Below are 23,447 nucleotides of genomic sequence, written 5' to 3' on the forward strand. Positions count from 1 at the left end.
CTTTTTAACTGAACACATGTATGGTTTTAGTAGTGCGTGAAGAATTATATCCAATCACTCAATTCTGACTTGAATTTTCCCTACAAAAAGCATTTCTGCTTTTCCAAATAGTCATTGGGAAAGTAACGGCACCATTATGGAATGGAAATATTCAGATTTGGTTTATTTTTATAAGCAACAATCCAGGACTTGCAGCCAACCCATTATTTATGTTAATAAAGGACAAAGGGCTGTCACAAGCTGGTGTATCCACTTTGTTCTTTCACTGATTCATACTCTTTCACTGTTGCACCAATGTGTGATCGTCAGTGATTAGACTAAGCATAGCAATAGCAAGTGGATGGGTGTATACAATTTCTCAAATCATTCCCAAATTGTAAGAGTCACAAGCATCCATACAAGAAAACATAAAAACAGTATGTGTGCTGCAAGTTTAAGCACCTAATTAAACAAAATACAAGTTTACCAACAAAAAAAAAAGGTGGTTTGACATATTTTGCAGCACATGTTCCTGAACTTTGAGATAACCCATAGAGATGCATACCCGGGTGCAGCAGCATACGGATCTGGAGCTCCCTTGATCATCAGGAATGTAACGTGCTAATAGACCTGAAACATCCACTCTTCTGGGAGTACCGAAAAACTGGAGATTATCTCCTCAACAGACATTTTAGAACAACAAAACACAACTTTACAAAAAAAGTGTGGTCCTTCCTTATAAGGCAGTTTAAGAAAAGCATTAATGATCTTGCAAAATACTCTACTGTTTAAAGAATGTACAAAATTAACTCTGTTAAAAAAAAAAAAAAATCATCTTCATTAGATTTATATTTTCAGGATATACAGTCAATTGTATATGTTTAAGTGAACTGGCAGATATTTTAATGCAATACATTATGGATGAAAGGCACAACTTTGATTCGCTTTAAATTCATGTTATAGTGACCCCAGTCTGCTTCTTGGTCTATATTATAAGACGTGTTCATAAAATACTGTCAAAACAATACACACGCTGCTCATCTGCAGAAATAATCACAGATATAAAAACACTCAAACCCTTTTTCAGTAATGCAGGTGGTTCTTGAAGTGTATTTGAATTCATTCTGTAGTGTTCATTCATTCTGTTATTTTCTACTGAATGAAAACCTAAAAAAAATAAGACATACGAGTCAAAAGATTTAATATAGACAAAGTTCAGTGTTTTTTAGAAACAATACTGATGCAAACTCAAACAACAAAAACGCATGCCTGGTCATTTCCAAATGCAGTAAAAGAACTACAGTTCTCTACAGTGCTTCATGCATTTCAACATCTCAGCAGTGTTTCATGAATCTCAAGCTTCATTCTTTAAATGACTCAGGAGTTAGAGCTTTGTGAACAGGGTCCATTGTCACTCATCAACAGAAATAGTAAAACAGGGATTCCATTACACAAACCAAACTTTCATTCCCATCCGCTATTAAGTGGTAAACGAAAATAACTAAACTACAGCAATAAAGCCCAGGCCTGGTGTATTGTAGCATGAGTTCATAGCATTAGCTCACAATACTGCACTCTCCAAGACGCAATCTCATTCACAGAAACAAACATCTCTCATTAAATAGACAGTAGAACCTTGTTTTGTCCTTTTATTTACTTGATCTTCCAAAAGTTGCCACCTAGGAAAATAATTATTGAGAGCAGATCTTTATGTAAATAGATATTTCCTGGTACCTATGTCCATTTGTAACCATGCATTCAGACAATGCTTTGCACTGGTTACCCCTAGGCTGTGAGGAAATGCCCCATTAAAAAAATGTCATCCGGCAGCACTTGACAGATGCTTTGTTCTGCCTGGAGAATGCTGAAAAGCTCTTAGTAGACCTTTCCCTGTTCTCAGGTGATCAGCATTGCAGCTTTGCATGTCAGACCCTCCCATCTCCTTATAGCGGGTACCTGTCTGTAGTTTCTGCATACCTGTACAGCTGATACTTACAGTTTTCTTATTGCGGTCTTCTCTTCTTTAGTGTTGCTTGCAGTGCTGGCAGCCTTTTCCTCTTCCACTGCCTGCTGCTCACTTTGAGGGAGGATCCCGCTGCAAAGTTAGGACGCACCAAATTGGTTTACCGACTCCTCTTGAACAAAGTACTGCACACAGTATAACCACGAAAGAAAACAGTCAAAAGGAATTTCACGTCATCTTTTGGGTAGTAGGCTATAGGAACGCCATTGCCCTTTTACCTTCGCTGCTATACTTACGATTGTAAGTCGCCCTGGATAAGGGCGTCTGCTAAGAAATAAATAATAATACTGTATAAATATATAAAGGTTCCACAAATAGCTCTCATTTAATCTGCAATTCTATTTTTGTTAACATACCCTATTATACAAACATATGCTTTACACTGTTATGAATTTGGGGTGTTTGAATAAGTCCCATGTCTTCAAACGACATGCAAAAAAAAGCTCAATAAAGTATTTTAAACTGTTAGCAATTGTACTTTTAATGCACACTGATAAAGACATGAGCTGAAACACCGATTTCGTTTTGCGCTCTATATAATAAACATGTCTCGTTGACTTGCTTTCTTCTAGAATTCCCTTAAAGGGATTTCACAGCTGCCAGCTCCACTTGCCTCTTGTACAGCTGCAGCTCCTCCTGCGCGAGCAGCAGCTGCGTTTTGAGCTGGTTGCGCTCCTGCAGCACGTCTTTCAGCTCCTGCAGGGTGAAGCGGGGGCGGTTCGGGTCTTTCAGGTCAATCACCAGCTTGTCTGCTCCAAACGTTTGCTGTGGAACAGAACGCAGGATTGTTGCTTGTTTAAATAAAGTTTACAGGTAAAGCAGGTAATCCTGGGTGAAAATGACAACTCTGATTTGCACACGTAATGTGCCATACAGCTTGTGGATAGTCACTTCCAGCAGCCTGCTGCTTCCTAAATGGTAACGTTTTGTTTTCCTTTGTGCAGAAGGTACATGTATAAGTAAAATGTGTTAGAGTGCCTTAACAACAAATGTCACATATTCACCTAACGTGCCAATAATAATAATAATAACAATCCCACCCAAATATTAAACTTTGCAAGCGAACAAAAGCCGTGATGTACAACCGACGCATTCTAGAATCCTGCTGGGACGATTTCTGATTGGTCCATCCCGTTCAAGAATTCTCATTGTTCAGAGACAGCAGACTGAGATTCACTGGCCAATAATAACATGCCCGACAAGCAGACCGATTCTAGGATGTGAATTCAACAGCACAAGCGAAACTGGATCATCGAACATGTGTTTTATTATTATTCTTTTATTTTTAGGAGCGCATTCCATCTATACATTTAGATGATTAGCGCCCTTTGTCTGTAATCATTAGTATTGTTTGTTCCATATCGTCTTAATCTGTACAATTACTGCTTTTCCTGTTTCCTAATATATTCAGTTATTATCTTTTATCTTTCTCGTCTCCCTTCCTCTTTCCCGTTTCCCAACAAGCTATTAATTCTTAAGTCATATCTCCAGTGTTCATCAACGTCCTCTTCGCGTTCTTTCTTTATTCTTCACATTTCTCACACTTTATTACACAATGTTCCACCGCGTCTTGAACTGTACACTTCTCAAATAAACCACTGATATGTTTATCTAAGGTCAGGATCAGAACTGACAAGTTGGGAAAAACAAACCTGTACCTCCCACACAATCGACAGAATGATGTGCAGGGCTAGAACTTCTAGATGAACCTGAAACATACTATTCATTAGATTTAAACAAGTGTGAAATCTGTACCTAATTTTAGCTATAGCATAGCTCGAGTGCAAAGAAACTGACCCTATCGTGTGTATGTATGTATGGATGGATGGATGCATGCATTACAGTGCAACTGAACTCTCACCGTGCCCTGCATGTCACTCGACCCGTCCCCGAGCAGTCTCTCCACCTCGCTTTTCAGATTGTCTCTTTCCATTTTGAGCTCCTCCAGCGACAGATTGGACTTGTTCACTAAAGTTTCAAACAGCTCCAGCACCCGGACAATTTTAAACTGCAGGTCAGAAACCTCTTTGCCCCCGCTGCTAATTTTGAGCAGATCCCTTCCGATCACATAGGAAATGTCATAGACATCTTCCACTGTCAGTTCAAAAGCGTCCTTTTCAAACGCCAAAGCGGGTGCAGCGTCTTGATCCTCCATCGCGACACTTGAGTCAGCTAATTTAACTTGATCAGCACGGGTTTAAAAAGCGCTGCGTTTCTTATTGAGAAATTGCTGTTTGTGACACAGTTTCTTCAATCGCAATAGTGATTAAAACCCTCGTATTGCATGATGTAAATCGTACTATCCCTTTACTGCAACTCCCGAACTTCCTTCTTTTGCTGAAACTTTACTCACCTGACCAGATCCAGTTTGATTGACGTGCCCTCGGGCCAACCAGGCTCGTTGAACAAGATGCCAGTTTAAGTTCTGTTTCAATCAGTCCAAAGCCACAGGTTAAGGACAGGTAAAGACGAAGCCTTGTTAGTTAGGGTGTGATTTACACCTGTCAGCTTGAGTTTTCTGATAGAGTGTCTACTCCATTGCACTATATGAGAACGAGCGGTGGGCAGGTTGAAAACAATGCTTTTTTTGTGTCGGGTTGCTATAGAAACTCTTTTGTTTGTGTTTGATAAAGAGGAAATGGGTTTACCCTTTTAAAAAGCTTCTTTAGTTTTGCTCAGAGTTTTCAACCTGTTTGAAAATGGTTCTGGTTACACATACAGTTCAATTATTTTCAGGGTTTTGCAGTAACCCCATTTAAACTGGTTTTACCGTTTAGGTTACAGTAACTCATCGTGGTAACCTATCAAGCTCACGAAAGGAACACAGAAACTGTTTCCACACGGACTATTCTAATAGCCGCACCACCAAGAAAATGAGTGTTTTTGAGTACAGAAGTTTCATTCGCGTGTTGTCGTCCGCATAAACAATATAAATAAAAATCAGGACAGGAAACAATAGAAGCCATTTCTTAACTTAGACAAGACTTAGAAAAAGCTAGAGCTTTCAAAACAGTCAAATACATTATTATTAGCCAATATATAACATTCACGTAAATTCAGAAAGGAGGTAGGCTGCTGTATTGGAAAAGCAGGCACCCGGTAAAAAAAGGTAAAGATGATAATACCGTACTGTTTAAAAATAAATAAATAAAGTGTTATTACTATTATGAATGTATACTGAAATGACTAGTATTATTATGCTACTTTGTACATAATATACACAGTTAAACTATTAAAAATTTCTACCTTTTGTCAATGACGATTACTCCATGCGTATTCATGTTCTCCTATAGTTAGTGTGTACTGTTAAATTGCATTGCTTTAAATAAGCTATCAGTGTTCGTGTATCCCGTAATAGATAATAATATTAATATGTTTGTTTTATGTAGCGACTTTAATTATTGAAATTGGCAGTCGCCATTACAGAAACCACATTTTCAGCGTAAAGTTAGGAAGTGATTACTGTACAACACTAGCATTGGTAGTAAATGGATAACATTTGGAGTGGCCCTGCACCCGTGGGATGGCTTAATTATTACAGTTTTTAGCTTAACCTAAATATTTAGTAAACAGTGGGTCTGAGTGAGGTTAATGGGAAACAAATGTCCTTCACCTACTTTTCAGAAAAGTAGCAGCAGTCTTGTGTGTGTGCATGTTGATTGTTGATTCTGGTTTTATTGACATCCGCTGATTAATCTGAAATGTCTGTTTCTTGGGTTAGAGGATGAACGAGTGGACGCCTGTAGCGACTGTGTACAACCCTCTCAGAGCTGGGAGCATCGATGGCACAGACGTGGACCCTCACGACCGGGCCGTGTGGAGGGCGATGGTGGCACGCTATGTCCCCAACAAAGAAGTGGTAGGCGACCCTCACCACACTCTGTTCGTATCCCGACTCAACCGCCAAACGACAGAGGAAAAGCTGAAAGAGGTCTTCTCCAAATACGGGGACATTCAGAGGCTTCGTGTTGTCAGAGACATCGTCACAGGGATATCCAAGGGATATGCGTTTATTGAATACAAAGAGGAGCGCGCCCTTTTAAAAGCTCACAGAGATGCCAATAAGCTGATTGTGGACCAGCATGAGCTCTTTGTGGACTTTGAACAGGAGAGGACCCTGAAAGGCTGGGTCCCGCGTCGCCTTGGGGGAGGACTGGGGGGTAAGAAGGAATCGGGACAGTTGAGGTTCGGTGGACGGGACAGACCTTTCCGAAAACCCATCAATCTGCCCCTGATGATGAGCGACCACTCATTTACGGACAGGCAGCATACAAGAGGAGAGAGGCAGCTCTCTCAGGAGAGAGCAAGAGACAGGCAGAGGGAGAAGGGTATTGATAGAGATGAGAGATGGAGAGACAGATCCCAGGACAGAGAGAAAGGGAGGGCGAGAAGGGAAGAGAGAGACAGAGAGAGAGAACGGAATGATAGGGATCATGACAAAGAAAGGAAAGACACAGCGGGAGAGACACAGAAGCAAAGAGCGCGACTCCAAAAGAGTAAAGGATGAAAGCAGACACAGGGACAAGGGCAGACACAAAGACAGAAAATGAAGTGTCTCTTGTTTTTTTTTTTTTTTTTTTCTTGGCTTTGCTGATCCTACCTATATTTTTCTTTACCTGCAAAATTCCTGGGCTCATCAAATGACCAAAAGCTTAGGGGTTTGCATCCGGTTCAGTGGCAATGTATCACTGTTGCTTTGCTCATGCTGTACAGTAATGACTTCCATGGCCGTGGACCCCAAGCAGAGAGAGATTGAACTAACCAAGACAAGTCTTTAAAGGGGAGACGGCCAAAACTTAGATTTCTATTTTCTTATCACTGGCCCCCTTTTAGTTCTTCCAAAGATGTTTTTGTTCTTTGCTCGTTTGTTTTTTTTAGTATGGGGATCTACTTATTTTTCAAGAAGCACACAGTACAGTAGCGAAAGAAAGTGTGCGCTCCCTTATTAGTACCATATCATGTGTGGTAAAAACAAGTGACCCTGGTCCATGTGAGGAAGAGCAGTCTAAGCTTTGCACAGCTGAAAAATATCAACATATTTCTGATTCAAAGCAAAAATCAAAACCATATTTCAGGGGACAATTTATAATGGTAATATGGATTTTAAAGCCTTGGTTGGCATTTAACATCTTAGTGATTTATTATTATTATTTTTGTTTGGATTACGTTTCATGCCATTTTTTCACCCTGGAATTTATTGTATTCCAATCACAATACACTATTGCTGTTTTCAATGTAAGAATATTATTTGTGGTCAAGGCAGTGTACAAGGCAACGCTGTAACCAGTATTTATAAAAAAAATAAAAAAATAAATAAAACCTACGAGCCATTCAAATGTATTTTGTTTTATTTATGTAAGTTGGGTGCTAACCTTGTATGTGGTATGACATGTGGTCTTAATGTAACCACAGGATTTGGGTTGTTCAGATTCACTCGTCCTGTATTAATAATCGATTGTACTACACTTACTCCTGCTCCCATCAGGGCACAGGAGTGCACATTGCTCAGCAAACACTGGTGCAGGTATCGCAGGAACTTTATTGCTACATTATTGAAATTGAAGTCTACAAGGCATTTGCTGTGAAGTGTGGGTGTTAGTCTCTATGTATTTTCCTAAATGTTTAAACTTTAGCATGCTTGGAATGTTGGTATCAGATCAGAAAATCCGTCATAAGAACTGACAGGAACATGCCCTTGAGTGTAAGGCTGTGTGTGTGTGTACAGGATTTCATTGCATACAGAGAAGACCATGAAGAAATACAGAAGATGAAATCAAGTGGCCTATACTGTACACTTCCTGCTTACAATTTAAACTCTTAACAAAAAGCACAACCAGAAGTATGAAAGGATTATAAGTACTTTATTAAGCAGGCGTATCTTGAGTCAATACTGCATTATTGATTTGGAAAAAAAATCACCTTTTGAATAACTAATATCTACAATACAAAAACGCCTCTGAAAGGTAAGATGAAAAGCTAGTGCATTTACAGTAAAGTGGTAATTTAATAAATTGCCATGAAATGTTTTTTTTTTTTTTTTTTAGTATTTATGGGATGCCAGGCATTAACAAGACTACAGCTGTACAATATTGTGCTCCTTGAGGCTGAAAAGCGAGGGCAAAATGCAATCTTTTTTCCCTGTTTCAGAATTTAAATGACTGTTATCCCTTTATTTAACACAATCCAGGCATTTGTAATTCCTTATGCGTTTCCTGGGTTGATCAGAAGAACACGTGCTGAAGACAGGTTCAGCTCTTCTGTGGTACACAACAGGGCTCGTTAAGATTAGTTTGGATATACAGCACAGGTGAACAGTCTAGGGAAAGTGCTTCAACCTAATTCAGTTTTACAGTAAATCAATAGAAAAAAAAAAAAACTGCTATCCCTCTTCGTAGGACTATGCCAACATATACATTGAGAGTAATCATATTTATGTAATACAATTTATAAAAAATAGAAAGCAAAACAATTAGCCAGGTCTTAAAAGACCAAGTTAATAGCTTTTTTGTTTTGTTTTTTTGTTCACAATTTCATAATACTGTTTTACGGTGTTCTCCAAGCCCTATTGAGCAGGGATCATTTCATAACTCCCTTCATTATTTCTCGGAATTGCAAAGTAACTTTTGCAGACATTATTTCTGGAGCTTGCTGGTGAATGAGGGGATGCTGATGATTTGGAGTGTCCAGGTGAACTCGGGAGCGATTCTAGGTATGTCTACCAATTAACTACAGTTTTAATGATGCACCCCAAATGCAAAACAGGCTGAAACTCTGGGTCTTTTTGTACCACTTCAAGTACTATGTGCCGCTTGTTTGTACCATCTTGTGCCAAATCGCTCTTGTAAAAGAAACCGTTTCTAATCTGGTTAAGTAAAGGTTTCTGATTTCATTTGGTTTTTTAACAATGTAACACTTCATTAACACGTATGCCTTTGCCTCACTGCCTTTCTCTTTGTTACTGTCTTGGTTCTGTTCTGAAACTCTCACCTCATTCTCTTTCATCTATTGTTTTGTGCCACACTTTGCAGCAACTGTCACTCCATTGTCACTCTCACTTTCTATGTGAATCCAACCATTACCACAGGTCTCTGGCACCTACACTGCAATTTTAGGGTATAATCCCCTCCACTTGCTTTGTTCCACAAACTATTTTTCTACAAGACTATTCATTACTTCCTTCTCAATTTCATCATATGGTGTTATATATTCCATGGGTGTACCGTTTGGAGCAGTCACATGACTTGGTTCTTGCAGGATTCCAGAACCTCAGCTCATTAGATGAACGTTCTAGATTCCAGTAACCTGTCAAAGGATACCTCCCCTAATACACTGTCTGCCTGTCTTGCACGCAAGCCCGTTTTCTCATTCCCAAACTTTTCTTATGTTCTTATACACAAGGTTACTTCTCCACATGTGAAGTGTGATTAGTTCCACTGTGTATAGTGGGCGTTGGACAACCATAAAACACTAAATTAATGCATTTTAATCCTTAGATAAACCAAGCATTTTTACTATGTGTGCAGTTTCAAGCAACTTTCTAGCGTCGCTTTTAAATCACATTTAAAGGTTTAGCCACTCATCACGGCTGGTGAAATGTGTCCGACCAAATTCTGTGACTTGAATGATAAACAATTTTTTTTTTTCGGGGGACAAACTGGACCGAGGTGTTGGTTTTGTTGGTATTGGATCATCCATAGTAGCCAGAAGAGAGAGAGGCTTGTTAACCGAGACCTGTTCCCTTTAGATCTTGACAGTTTCTTTTTTTTTAATTATAATTTTCATAGTCACATTTTGTATTGGCCAGTAGCATTCATACTGTGCTGCTTCTTAGTCCAGGTTAACGAATGCACTCAATCAGAGATGCTGCAAAGCTTCTTGCCCTTGTTCGGTGTAGGCGTCCTCTTTATCTGCCCACGCACTGAACGTGTCTTCAAACCGCACGTTTCTCTGCAAATTGCGTTTTTTGTCCCGTGAGAAGAAACTAAACCTTTGAAAACAGGAGAAAAATAATGTCATGGATGTGTACATTTCAACTACTTATCAATTTATAATTGTGGTAAATATTTAATACATTTTTGTATTTGATTTGCTAGTAATAATTAATATCAATTTAGAGATTATGCTTCAAAGCAGAGCAGAACTGCAGGGCAGTAGAACTAGTATATCGTCCGTCTCTATGAGGCAATTTAAGGTAATGTTAGTTGGCTACATAGAACAGTACTATCTATATAGTCTGCCCATTTAGCTTGAATGCAGCAAGAGATGTTTTGTACTGAAAGATTTGGAAGCTAGACTTCTTTACTTTAGTTTTAGATTTTAGGATTGGGTGTACAAACGTAGAATAAATATAAGATCTGTCATAATCCACCAAATACCACTAATGTGACCCACAAACTAAATAAAACAAACTTAACAACTCCCACCAAAACAGTGATACATGCTGAAAAGTGAAACGCTAAACCCATACTGGTATACTATTGCTGCACTGGCCATGCATTAGGAGTAAGCAGCACCCAGTGAGGACTTTGCTGTTCATAGAAAAACCAGAAACAACTAGGATCGGGGTGAATTCCTGCTCCATTTCCAATTCCTCTCTAAAATCAGTTCCCAGCCAGCTGTGAGAAGTACACCGGTCTTCACCGGGGACTCCGAAGGGAGTGTCGCATTGGCTCTAGCGCTTCCGTGGGCTAGGGAGGCAAAACTAGAAGGGACGGTCTCTCCTCATTGCGCTACAGTGAACCCTGCTGGCCAGGCGCCCAGGGAGCTCAGAGCGGACACCTGCAGGGCTGGGCTTGTCCTCCGGAGGTCAGTAGCTTGCTGACGTCCGCTCTCGAGTTCCTGGGTGAAAAAGGAAGCAGGCTTGGTTGTGGGATTGGAGGACGCCCACTGAACCTTTGGGTCTCCGAGCCGTGTAGGAATTGCTGTGACGAGGGGAAAAGCGTTTGGGTATTCTAAATGGGGAGAAAATCTGTGGGGTAAAATAATAATTGGACAAACTAAATAAAAAAAAAAAGAATAAATATTGGAATTGAAAAACAGGAATTGACCCCAACCCTGCAAACAACAATCACACATTTCTATTAAATTGATTTAATTACACCAGGAACTGGTCAGGGAAGATCAGTTAGAGAACCATTGCAACATTCTTCACAGGTTCCAGCTACTTTAGTAGGAAAATGAGATGTGACGTGTGGTGTTAGCAAGCATACACCAAAACGCAGATGCAGGTAATGGGTGATGAAAGATTAAAGTAAGATTTGAGTACAGCAGCACAGGTTGGTGAAGGGGCATTCTGACTGGCTGATATGCACATTTTGATATAAACATATATACAAAACAATAGAGCAGATCCCACAGTCAGCTAATCAGAATGCAAATCCGAATTAGGCGTGGACATGCGCGCATGCGAGTTCCATGCAGGCAGGATGAATAGGACACATTGAAAAGTGACAAAGAGAAATAAAAAAGATGATATCGTACAAAGGAAACAAGTCTTCTGATTGGCTGTAATGTGGGATCATCTGGAATCAATCCAGCTGCCACCATCGGCATTATGGTGGTAAAGATCCTGCTCGGAGAGGTACAGACACAGAGAAATGAGCAGCTGGTAGAGGAACGCAGATGTACAGCACAGGGAGGTTATGCCTTGTTGAATGTTCTCAAGAAAACCATGTTTACAGAGTATAGGAGCGTAAAAGGCATGCCTTATGGAACTGAATGGATTCCTGAATACTTCGCTGCGTGCTCCTGACACCCCAATAATGCCAGACTTTGACAAGAGTTCAATCAGCCTAGAACAGCAGCTTGTAATGCTTTTGCATATCCTTTAGGTTCTAATGTTTAATTAAAGTTTAACAAGTTTGCTTCTGAACTCACTCTGATGTTGCAGAAAAAGCGTTGCTTATAGCGAACGTCAGCTCTCTTTTAGTAGTATTAGTTTTTTTAGTAATACAATATAAAAATACATTTTCATGCATGATATATGTGCATATGTGTACTGAATAGGTAGTCCCTGATGGTGCAGAGAAGCTATTGTTTGTAGTCAGCAAATACCATGTTGGAGAATATTGAATACTGAAACTGTACACAATGATTATAGCAGCAAAGAAGACCAAAAGAAGAATGGATCAAGTTGAAGGCACGCTGGTTAACAAGTTTAAATGTATACAAAATAAACACAAGCCATTTACGAAGGGAAAAGTTACCAAACTAGAATGCCTAAACTAGTGCAAAAAGAGAAGGAAAAAAATATCATTTTTAGGCAAACTAAAATTCACATTAATATCAAGTGTCTGCCTTATCTCCTGTGATGCATTTTTGCAAAAAATAAATAAAAAACTGTGACAGAATATGCGTCAAGTGTGCAGCCCTCTTTCAAAGCTCGGCCGTGCTCCTGATCATTCAATCATGGAGCCATGTTTCATTCATTGTTGTTCTGCCAGGTTGTTAGAAACTAGGGCAGCAGCAGCCTCTAGAATTTGGAGCTCTCTATAACAAATCCTCTGCCAGCTCCAACTCCAAGTGTATGAAATTCTCCAAAGTGTACTGCTCTGCAGACAAACCATCCCGTTCCTCAAAGTCAGTATTGCAGAGAATTCACAATGGACGTATCGGACTCTGTGGTTCTGTAATTTGTGCTTGAAAGTGTGATGCCCCACAGTTTTAAAAATAGTTTTCATACATTTTAGAAAGGTTGGTATCCTGTATAGGAACCTAATGTGCAAGTACCAGAGATTTGGGTACTTTCTGTAAAATGTTAATTAGTGGGGGTCAAGAATTATCGTTTCATCATAAGATAAGCTGTGCTCTAGATATACATGACATATTGTACCTCCACTATATATATATACAAATACAGTGCACCAGAGGAAGATTAAAATAAAACAAGAAATGCAATCTACAATCTACCCAATTGGTCCCCAGTTTTGAAATCCACTTTGCACAGATGGCAAGATCAGTTCAAGCCCTTTGATCTGGTTTTTGACAGTGGAGTCGCTTTGCTGGTGACCGCTATGAGAACATGGATGGTGTTACATGCAGCAGTATGAGACAGTCAAGGCATGTATAGGCTGTCAACTGGACAACCACAGAGCTGTCACAGGATTCACAAGCAAGGACAGCCACTCCTTTATATTACCTGAAATAACATCACAAGGAAGAGAAGGCAGACAGACCACGAAGTACAAAGAAGCAAATGACTGTGTTTAAGATGGCATTCAACACTAAGGGGAAGAGAGAAGAACGAAGGACACTTCATTGCACCACAGATAGGGAGGGATCTGATCAGCAGATTGCAGGACATCATTAAAAAAAAAAAAAGTTTGGGGGGAAAATGTTGTGTAAACTGTGCGATCCTCCAACATGTTATGTTTGTACACAGTAAAATCTATAATAAATATGGAAGAGTGAATTGAATTTATATTCATTACAACATGTACACAGAGTATACACATTTACACAGCACATGTTTAAAGATCTAGCTTTGAATAACTTGTTTGTATTTAACACTACCTGGTGAATTACATTTTGGAATCTACCTTGCATTCATTCAAATCTAACACAATGACGAGGCAAACTGCCCAGTTCAAAACGACCCCATATTGCTAAGTTTGATACAGGGATGGAAATAAGACTCCCATTGCATAGCATCTGGATCCATTCCTGGTTTTACTACAAGTTAAATAAGACTAGCCTGAGCTTGTTACATACGCACTGTCAAATCAAGCATATAGTAAAACCCTATATTCTAGAACCACCACTGTATTCTAGATCCACCATGTAATCCAGCCGTATTAAACCTTGAATGAGTTTTAGTATTATTATTGTCACAGCTCATCAGCCTGTTATATTTTCCCTCGTTGCAGACATGCTGTCAGTAGGGTGCCACTGTCCATTTTCAATACAGCTACAAACAAATGGACCGGCCCAACAGTACTTACAGTCTTTTGATACCGGACTCGGGCTGGGTCGCTGGTCTGGAGTGCAGGACTGGTGGGGGGGTCGGAGTGGGGGAGCCCGTCTCCTCCTCTATTTCCTCGCTATTACATAAAACAAGAAAGCAGCGGTCCAGATCAGGATTTCAATTATACCCGTCATAACAGTGTCACTTCTTACAAATGTTGCACAATTTGAAGAAAGTCCCCATTTCAAACCTGCAGTAGACCCCTGCCTTAAACACCAGTAGTATGTTTAAAGCACATACAATTCTAATATAAATACATTCTATACTGTATAAAACTTAACCACTGCTGTAAATGACCACCGAGTGAAATTCTGAAATCGATTAGAGCTCAGTTATAAAACCAACAGGAACGTTGCCTACCTTTTGTAATAGGCCAGCTCTTCTTGCAACAGGAACACCTTAGCTTTCAGCTCATTCCTCTCGTGCAGCACGTCCCGAAGCTCTTGCAGGGTGAAGCGTGGGCGGTTTGGGTCTTTCAACTCTGAGGCCATTTTCTCTGCAGCCGATTCCTCTTCGATGATAGATTCCGCCTGCGACGCAGAGAAACGTCTCTTTATTAAGTCTCTTTTGCCCCATGGTACTGGGTAGTTAACATCTCTAATTTATACACGACTCCCCCTGCAGGTTAGGGCGTGCCATTTGTGCTAGTCCAATGGCAATATGGGGCAAACGGGAGCAGTCTAAACGTAAGGGGCAGTGTTGTGTGAGGCTCTGCCGTTAGGGGTTCTGTCCCGTCGGTGAGATTAAAAGCTCTGAAACCACGAATGCAGACGAGCCCGGCTCGTCTGCATAGCGGTTAAGACACTTGCTTGCGGTGTGCGGGGTCGCCAGTTTGCACCCAGCCTCCACCACGTCACAGCTGTATAACAAGGTAGAACTGCAAATGTTATATGTTAGTTTATAACAGTTCAGGTTTTCCTATTTAGTTTAGCTTGCAATGAAAGCTGAACGAAGCAGTTAGTTGGAACAAAACAAAAACTCAACCACCAGCAAACCGTTTAAGACAAAAAAAACTCCAGGCCGACAAGTCCACAAACACAAGCAGATCCATTGAGACACTGCATTGGAACAGCAACGGAGAAACAACAGCAAACTCTTTTAAAAACACACCAGTCCTGGGGTGGAAATAAGACTCCCATTGCATTGCAGTACTGTGAGTTTAATAAGACATCGCTGAGTTTGTTACCTATACACTGGGGCTAAACAAGCTTGTATTAAAACCTGGAATAGGTGAAACTGCTATGCAACAGGACTCTTATTTTTATCCCTGCAGTCAGTTAATTAATGGATATTCTGTAGAAATATCCTCTAAATACAAGCTGTTGTTTTTGTGTTCGTTTTCAGGTCCAGGCATTCCTGCAAAACACACAGAACACGGTTTACCCAGAACACCTCCTCCTCCTCCTCCTCCTCCTCCTCCTCCTCCTCTTCCTCGTTTTCCACACTGACAAGCCGTGGGAATAGAGCCAGCTGCTCAAACGGCTCAGACGGAGGAAGCAGTTCAATCTAGAAGTCATGGGAATAACACAACCCTGAGATTATTCATACACAGTCTGAACTGCTCAGAACATCTAATGAAGGGTAAGTATAAAAGGGGTCTTCAGATATAATTCACTGTATCCCGCGTGGGAGAAGACAGCAGATCTCGGAGTCACATGGAACAGGTTACTAGGGGCGGGTGAACGGAACTTGGGATTCGACTTTCCTTTTAAATTCGCCCTAAATGATGGTGCAATTGCAATATTCACCCACTGACATGTTTAAATGCAAAAGACTTGTATATCCAGTGGACTGGCCCACATCTGCAGCTGTGCTGTAAACCTCTGTAAAGGCATGTTTCTCTCTTGGTATACCAGTGTGCGGGGCTGCATGTTAATTGCCTCTCCCAAGCTTATTTTATTTATACTCGGAACAAAACATTTACACCTCTTGTCAAATTTAGTGCAATCAGTAGCAGGATATTTACTGAAGCACCAGCTCTGTCAGAACAGCAGGTTATTGTCTCAACCAATACAATACTGCTACCAAACACCTGATAGAATATGTGTTCTTCAATGGCTTTGGGCAAAATCCAGTTTCAAACTATTTAAAAGAATGACATGATTCAGGAGCAGGATTTAAATGTATGCAAATTAGTCCTGTAACAGCAATGGAGTAAAGAATTCTATGCCTCTGCCTGAAATGAGATCATTTTTTTGATGACCCTGTTCTGACGCTGTGGCACACGGTGCATGAATGAGAGTGTGGTTACCTAGGGACTTTGAGCCACCTTCAGCAGTCCCTGTATAGCTTTTAAAGACACATGGATTAGACTGACACAGCAGAATCTTTAAACAATACCAAATATATTAAAGCCTTCATTAATCTGAGAACAGAATGTGGTCAGATATTTTCATTAGGAGTCTTCAGGAATGGAGCGAATCATAAACTCAACTAACAGTATACTTAGGTATTTTTATTACGTATCCTATTTAACAAGGTGATTCAGCTTCCTGTGACCGTGCGCTAATCTGTTCACATCAGAAACTAAAAAGATCCAACCAGGACTCAGAGCAAGATTTTCCCCTTGGTAATTTCTGCTGCTATTGGGAAACTGATTAACTCTCAAATCAGCACAGAACATCTAACATTGTGAAATTCCTATAGAATCTCTCACGTCAATTTTCATTATTAAATTCATTTTCAAAGTAGGAGTCGCTACAGCAAACCAACCAACTCATCTTACTTTAGACAAGGGGGCTGCTTCATTTCAACATCATGGTTACTTTATAAAAGGGGGCTCAAACAACATCAGCACAAGATATACCAGATTAGATACCTTGACAGAGCTACTGTGCCAGCTTCACCGGACTCCCATGTAAGAATGATAAAACAAAGCTACTTTTTGATGTTGCTTTTTTTCTGCTTCTCCAGGTTTGCTTGAATAGCACTCCCTTGCTGGCAGACAGATCCAGGTGAGGAGAGACGGATCTCGTTACCTTGGGCTCCTCTCCGTTGTGGCTGGGCTCGCCCTGCAGTTTCTCCCTCAGTTTCCCGATCTCGGTCCGCAGCTTGCTCATCTCCTGCTCGTGAGTCTGCAGGAATGCCTCCAACTCCACCTTCTGCTCGATGAGCGCCTTGCCCTGCGCCTCCACCACCGTGATCTTGTGCCGCAGGTCGTGGTTGATCTTCATCAGCCGGTTCTGCTGCTGCTGTAGCTGCAAAGGGGAGAGAGAGAGACGGTTCTGCTTCAAACCAAGTGCAAAGGCAAACCTTCAGAGAGGAGTGAAGCAGCCGTGACTGTATGAAACGAGCAAGAAACAACTTTGCTGCAGGAAGGATCGGTTGGTTTCTTGCAAGTTTTTTTTTTACAACCAAAATGATTCCTCTCTTGAAATTGTCTGGTTTCAAAATAGGGTCCCAAGAGCCTAAAATATATAAATGATATCGAATTTTAAAACAGTTTGTGTGAATTCTACAGGTTTCAAGAAGTTTCCCTGCCAAAAACTTTTTAAAAACATATATGATTTATAAAACAGGTACACAGATAGTTAGGTTACATGGTACAGTTACGCACACAGTGACTGGGCCACTGAACATATCTTCAGCAAGCGGTGTATTCTGCTCCCAGAGCTAGCTTTCTATATTTCGTTCTGGCTTGCACACCATCCTCAAGAGAGCGTGTGTTTGAAAACAAACAGTAGAGCTATTCATAGGTAGATGGTAACTAATTGGAATTTTATGATCGTAAACCGACATATAATCCAATCTGCGTGTGGCATTAGAATCCTAAGTAGAAATCTAACTTCAATATGAGCCTATTCTGTTCGTACTCAGAAGCTTAAATGTAACACTTAATAATTATTTACTTTTTTTTGTTAATACAATAAATGCAACGTCAGCGACATTCAACAAAAGCAATTTTGGTATTATGCAATTTATTTTTCAAAACGAACGCATTTCAGCAACACCTTTAAGCCTCATGCATGATGGAACTCACAATTAGCTTGCAAGTGGCAAGTGTTTCATTAGTACATTCTGATTTAGCAATTTCACACCAGAAATGAAAACATATATTCTGATCTCTGATCCAAATTCAATTAAGAAAAATAAACCAGTCAAGATATTACCCAGTTATTCCAAAGCTGGACTGCTATATCAGACTAACTGTACATTAAGTGTATATAACATATATATTCCTGCACGTTGCATAAATACATTATGTATTAATAAATGGTTCCTATACAACAGCCCTTATACAAATTAGCAGTGTTCTGTTAAAATGAGCTTCTCACAGTGGCAACAAATTACTTCAGTTGAAGCCACTGTTAGTCAATTAAATTGGCATCAAAAATCACAATGATTATCTCTCTAAATTAGTCCTTTGAAGGGATTGGAATTGGAATAGGGAATTGATTTTAAAAAGGAATTGGAAATGGAATTGACCCTGGCAGCTTTCACATGCCATGAACTGCAGTGCCAACGAGCCATCCTCAAACTTCCCAGACATTCATGGAGAGCATCTCAAGTGTCACTCTGTGTTGTAATGACATACTTATGGAACACGCTGTATGCTGCCCATGTGGTTAAATATTTACAATAAAGGAACTCACAAAATGCTACTCATTGCAATTGTGATCAATGATGTGTTGGAATTGATTAAAAGGGAATGAGAATTGGAACTGGGAGCTGATTTTAAAATAGAATTTGAATTGAAGAAACAGGCATTGAGCCCCCCCTGGCAGCTGCTTAGGGAGGCGATCTGCATGTAAATCTCAATTCAGTGTGTGCATTCTTATGAGTGGGGTCTTACTGCCTCAATGTCCTCGTTCTTCAGAGTCAGCTCTCTGTCTTTCGCTCGGATCTCGTCCCTTTGCTTGTCCACGACTTCCTTCAGTTTCTTCATCACCTGCCTCTCCCTCTCTGACATCCCTGCCCAAAAAAACAAGGACACAGTTAACCCCTTCACCCCTGGAAGGGTCCGTCACCTCCAGTGTGTTCCCAGGATAAAGAACAGCCTTTATCTGATACCAGCAATATCAAAAAACAGCCATTGCTTCAGAACTGGGTTTAATGCATACCAATCAACTTTCTGTGATTGACATGAAAAAACATTTTAGAACTACCTTTATTATTATTATTATTGGATCCAAGTACAAATACTGCACAGTACAACAGGAAAGAACTTGTAGTTAGTTACTTAGGTATGCTCAGAGCTCTAGAACCCTGATATAGATTTATGTTTTGGATTTTCCACAGGGTTTGTTTGGAGCCCAACAGCATAAAAATAACCTTGAGAAGTATGCCAGGCGTTTAACTGGCTATATTGACGTCTGAAAGCCGGGGGCGTGTTTAAAATTAGATCATTGCAGCAGGTCACGCAGGAAAAAGGAAAGAAACGATCACATTCTGCCTTTTCATGTTCACAACCTCTACTGAAATATTTTATTGTGCCGTGTGATTGAGCTCACATGACACATTACAATACTTTAACGTGATCTAAATAACATGCAATATACAGGACCAGCACTTCTCCAGATCAAACACAGGTACTGCCTTGGTACACCTTCCCTATTCCTCAACCGTCTGCAGTATTTTAGTTAAAAAACAACTAGATCCTGTTCATTATATGTGTCTGATCAGTATGCATTTCTATTGAGGTCACCGGTGTCCTTAATGTTATCATTCTCATAGAAATACATTTGCACTGCAATGCTAAACCACCATTCTAGCACACGTGTCAAGAGAATACAGCACCATGGTTAACATCAGAATACAAATGCATGCGCTTCAATTAACGAACACATCCTCAGATAATAAGGTAGAAACCTGCACTCGAAACAGCTCTGTTCCAATTTCACATTGTATTTCAAAGCATGCACTTCAATTTCACAAGGACTATCCACTTTACCAGACGCAATAATGATCCCTAGCAACGCACAACTATGCACTGACAAACCTATTGTGTGTGTGTGCGGTTCAATAGATGACCACTTACAGACAGTGCGTGGGTCTGGTACTGGTGTCTGCTGTGTGGATGGTCAGAAACATTGTAGGAGGGGGGAGGGGAAGGGGGATCTGAAATGTGCTGCCGACGTCTCCTCTGGCTGTTCTTTACCTTCCTGCTTGTGAAAGGCCTCCACAGTCATGCTGGCGTCCCTGGGGGAGAGGTTAGTGAGGAGGTTCTTGTTCTCCTCCTGAAGCTGTGTGATCTGGGTCAGCAGATCCTGGGCTTCCCCTCTCCACACGTCCTCCACCAGCTCCAGCTCCTGGTGCACAGCAAAGCAAGGGGCACAGGCTTTCACAAACTCCAAAAGGCATCCATTCGTTTCACCACCAAATGCTTTGTTAATACATCCTTCACATTTAAATGTGGTAGAGCAACAGCTACTCGCATGGGCACACATTTGAAAGCAATCCCATGTAATATATATATATATATATTATACACACACACACATACATTGGGGTGATATGAAATTATACAGAAAATTACAGTAGCTACTCTATTGTACATACTGTACTATGTAACTATCACTGTCACTGTTATCTGCTGTATTATTGAATTGTATTTTGTCACACTTGTACTTGCTTGAACCAAAGCCATTGTATTTATCTTGCTCTTATTGTATTAATACTTGTACTGTAACGCTTGAAATGTATTTGCTTACGATTGTAAGTCGCCCTGGATAAGGGTGTCTGCTAAGAAATAAATAATAATAATAATAATAATAATAATAATAATAATAATAATAATAATAATAATACTGTATTAACCTATGCGTCAGTGTATTCAATAGTTTACAGAACTGGACCAAGTTTTTAACAAATATATCTGGGATGGAAACAAGACTTCCATTGCATAGCACTTTGGTCAATTCCTGGTTTTACTAGGAGTTTGTTACAAACACACTGTGGCTAATTAAACTTGAAGTAAAACCTGGAATGGGTGAAACTGCTATGCAATAGGAGTCTTATTTCCATCCCTGTACCAAAGGACAAAAAAGCATGTGCCAATCTTTGAACCTTTCCTTTTCTTTTCTGTTAAAACATAGAAAAGCGAGAAAATATGTGTCAGTCTTCAGGATATTGAAGTCCTTCATTTCTTCTGTTGCCGGTGCACATTCAATTGCTACATGTTAGGCGTTTCTAAAAGAATAACAATTAAAAGTAGCAACATGATGATAATTGCAACAGTTTATGTTTCATTCATATTACAGGGAACAAGCAACGTTGCTAAAACCTTCAGCAACTTTTTTTTTTTTTAAACACACAAAAAACTCACCTTGCTGTTTACATGTATAGATCCTGTATATGTGTGTACTGCACCCTACCGCAATATTGAATCTTAGATTTGTCCGACATTCAGTTACATTGATCTTTCTTCACATATTTTATCTTTGAAATACCGCTAACTTACAAATGTTTTGTTTCACAAACATAAAGAATGTTACACACACACGATAAAGAGAGCACATACAGGGAAAATACTGTTCAGCTTCCGTCTTTATTTAGCCCAGTAGTCACATTCTGACTTTGCAACATTTGCCTCGGGGAATGTGAACAGTGTGTGTTACCTTTTCCAATTTTAATAGATCAACTGACACCACAAAGACAATACTGTGCATTCGTTTTATGACGACAAATATACACCGTGCTGTTAAATGTCATTGCCAGATTGACAGCGGTTACAGCAACTATAAACTTTGTTCCCTGAAATATACGTGGATAGAAAACTCCTATAAATACATAATGATCAAATTGTCTTCCCACGCTGTGTTATATTCCACATATTAATTTACTAGAAAAACGCCCCGCAAACTGAGATATAAAAAAAACCTTTTTTTAAAAAAAAAAAAACTACCTTTTTGTGCTTCCTCTCTTTTTCCATCCGGTCCATCCTCTCCAGGCGCAGCCTGTCCAGTTCCAGCCGCAGCTCCTCGGTTTCAGGGTTGATGTTGTTTCGGCTCACCAGCACCTCCAGAATCTCCAGCACCCGCACTACTTTGGGCATCAGCCTGGCCAGCGCCTCACAGCCGTGCTGGTCTATAATCCGCTCAAACTCCTGGCCCACCACGGCAGCGATGTCATACACATCCATGACTGTCAGCTCCGCGGCGTTCTTCTCTAGAGCGGATCCAAAATCTTCCATGGCTGGCTCTCCCTGTCCCAAGAGTTCTTTTTTTCTGAACAAAGTTCCACTCCACAACAAAAGGGCACTGCATACGCTTCCTCTGTTTGTTTTTAAATACCCCTAAATTCCTATAAGTGGAACTTCAGGCTTCTATTAACGGTACATTTACTCCTTTTCTTGTTGCCATTTTATTAGAAATGGAAGGTTTATTATGATGAGGGAAACACACTCAGTACGGTTCCATTGCAATCCAAAATCTGCTGTGCTTCACTCTGCAACTAAACAGGAGGAGCGCAATGCGCATGTCACAATCCCAAAGTGACAGCAGAGAAGTGGTTTCGGCCAATCGAGAGCTGGTGTATAAATAGAACACGGTGCATGTTAAAATGTATTGGAAAATACTGTATGCGTGCCTACCAGACCTATGTAAATACGTGGTGTCTATGTTGCTTGTTTAGCATGCATGTATTTTTTTTAAATGGCTACAGTACTTGCCTCTATATTATTAATTAAAAGTAACTCTACAGTAGCAGCTGTTTTAAAATGCCCTATATTTCATTTGATAACTCCATATCCCTTCAAAGCAATGCAGACCCTTAGAAGCAACCCCAATTTCACTGATATAACCCCAATTTCACTGAAAAAGAATGCATTAGGTTTCAAATAATCCAGCCTTAGCAAACTATATTCCGCAATGGGGAATTAGTACTGCACGTCTCAAGCCTCTTTATCGCGGTGCTCATGTTTATGCAGATCAACAGAATTCAGTACTTTCATATAATGATTTTACTTGTTCTTCTACTGTCATAAACTTTGCATGATCTCATATGAGCACGTCATTATGCGCGACTACACCACACAAAGCCAGTCCTAATTACTGGCATTCCCACACCTTACTAATAGCGACGATTGGCCCTGATTTACATTGCATTAGAAGCTTTCGCTCCTGCGTAACATTTGCAAAACTTTTATTCTACACTGAGAAGGCAGATCCCACGTCAACGCAGCCTATAGCCGTGCTCGATCGCCACATACCTCCCTTTATCATTTTGGGTTCAGTGCAAATTGAACCCCTAAACAATTTGAAGTAGGTGTTATTAATTCAAACGCTGAAACATGAGTTTTCTGTCGTCCCTGTTCAAGGGCTGTTTTGTTAAGGGATCTGTATCGACTGAATCACGTTTGCATTCTAATAAACTGTTTGTGGTTTTAGAGAGGGTTGTAAGTGTATTCTCTATTCTCAAAGCATTATTTAACCTAAGATAATGTGTATACACATTCTGAACAAACAATGCTTATAAAATGCTCCTTGTATAAAATAATCCTGTAGAATTTGTATAAATGTATAGCTTCTTAACACGCTGGCATAA

General features: G+C 40.1%; 3 protein-coding genes across 6 annotated transcripts; 1 reads left to right on the top strand and 2 right to left on the bottom strand.

Annotated features, from left to right (window-relative positions):
* Nucleotides 1-83: 83 nt before the first annotated feature.
* On the bottom strand, nt 84-4,349 carry LOC131699042 (RILP-like protein 2). The gene is made up of 4 exons (XM_058994534.1): nt 3,864-4,349; nt 2,616-2,767; nt 1,976-2,074; nt 84-1,146 (listed from the first exon to the last, which is right to left on the bottom strand). Exons 1-4 carry the CDS (start codon nt 4,155-4,157, stop codon nt 1,125-1,127), a joined length of 567 nt encoding a protein of 188 aa, XP_058850517.1. The 5' UTR covers nt 4,158-4,349; the 3' UTR covers nt 84-1,124.
* Nucleotides 4,350-4,387: 38 nt separating this feature from the next.
* On the top strand, nt 4,388-7,325 carry LOC117426590 (U11/U12 small nuclear ribonucleoprotein 35 kDa protein-like). 2 transcript variants are annotated; one of them, XM_058994533.1, is made up of 2 exons: nt 4,388-4,464; nt 5,724-7,325. In XM_058994533.1, exon 2 carries the CDS (start codon nt 5,727-5,729, stop codon nt 6,507-6,509), a length of 783 nt encoding a protein of 260 aa, XP_058850516.1. In that variant the 5' UTR covers nt 4,388-4,464; nt 5,724-5,726; the 3' UTR covers nt 6,510-7,325. The 2 variants fall into 2 exon arrangements, with proteins under 2 accessions (XP_058850516.1, XP_033900206.3); XM_034044315.3 differs by lacking the exon at nt 4,388-4,464 and adding an exon at nt 4,486-5,111.
* A 521-nt stretch (nt 7,326-7,846) lies between these two features.
* LOC131699043 (RILP-like protein 1) lies at nt 7,847-23,320 on the bottom strand. 3 transcript variants are annotated; one of them, XM_058994536.1, is made up of 8 exons: nt 21,808-23,308; nt 20,062-20,212; nt 18,757-18,875; nt 16,943-17,161; nt 14,325-14,494; nt 13,942-14,040; nt 11,483-11,570; nt 9,858-9,989 (listed from the first exon to the last, which is right to left on the bottom strand). In XM_058994536.1, the coding sequence occupies exons 1-8, from the start codon at nt 22,093-22,095 to the stop codon at nt 9,984-9,986; spliced, it is 1,140 nt and encodes a 379-aa protein (XP_058850519.1). In that variant the 5' UTR covers nt 22,096-23,308; the 3' UTR covers nt 9,858-9,983. The 3 variants fall into 3 exon arrangements, with proteins under 3 accessions (XP_058850518.1, XP_058850519.1, XP_058850520.1); XM_058994535.1 differs by lacking the exon at nt 11,483-11,570 and having other exon boundaries at nt 7,847-9,989; nt 21,808-23,303; XM_058994537.1 differs by lacking the exons at nt 9,858-9,989; nt 11,483-11,570; nt 13,942-14,040; nt 14,325-14,494 and adding an exon at nt 14,518-15,470 and having other exon boundaries at nt 21,808-23,320.
* Between the last annotated feature and the right edge of the window lie 127 nt (nt 23,321-23,447).

This window comes from Acipenser ruthenus, chromosome 21 (genome assembly GCF_902713425.1).
Source record: "Acipenser ruthenus chromosome 21, fAciRut3.2 maternal haplotype, whole genome shotgun sequence".
NCBI lineage: Eukaryota > Metazoa > Chordata > Actinopteri > Acipenseriformes > Acipenseridae > Acipenser > Acipenser ruthenus.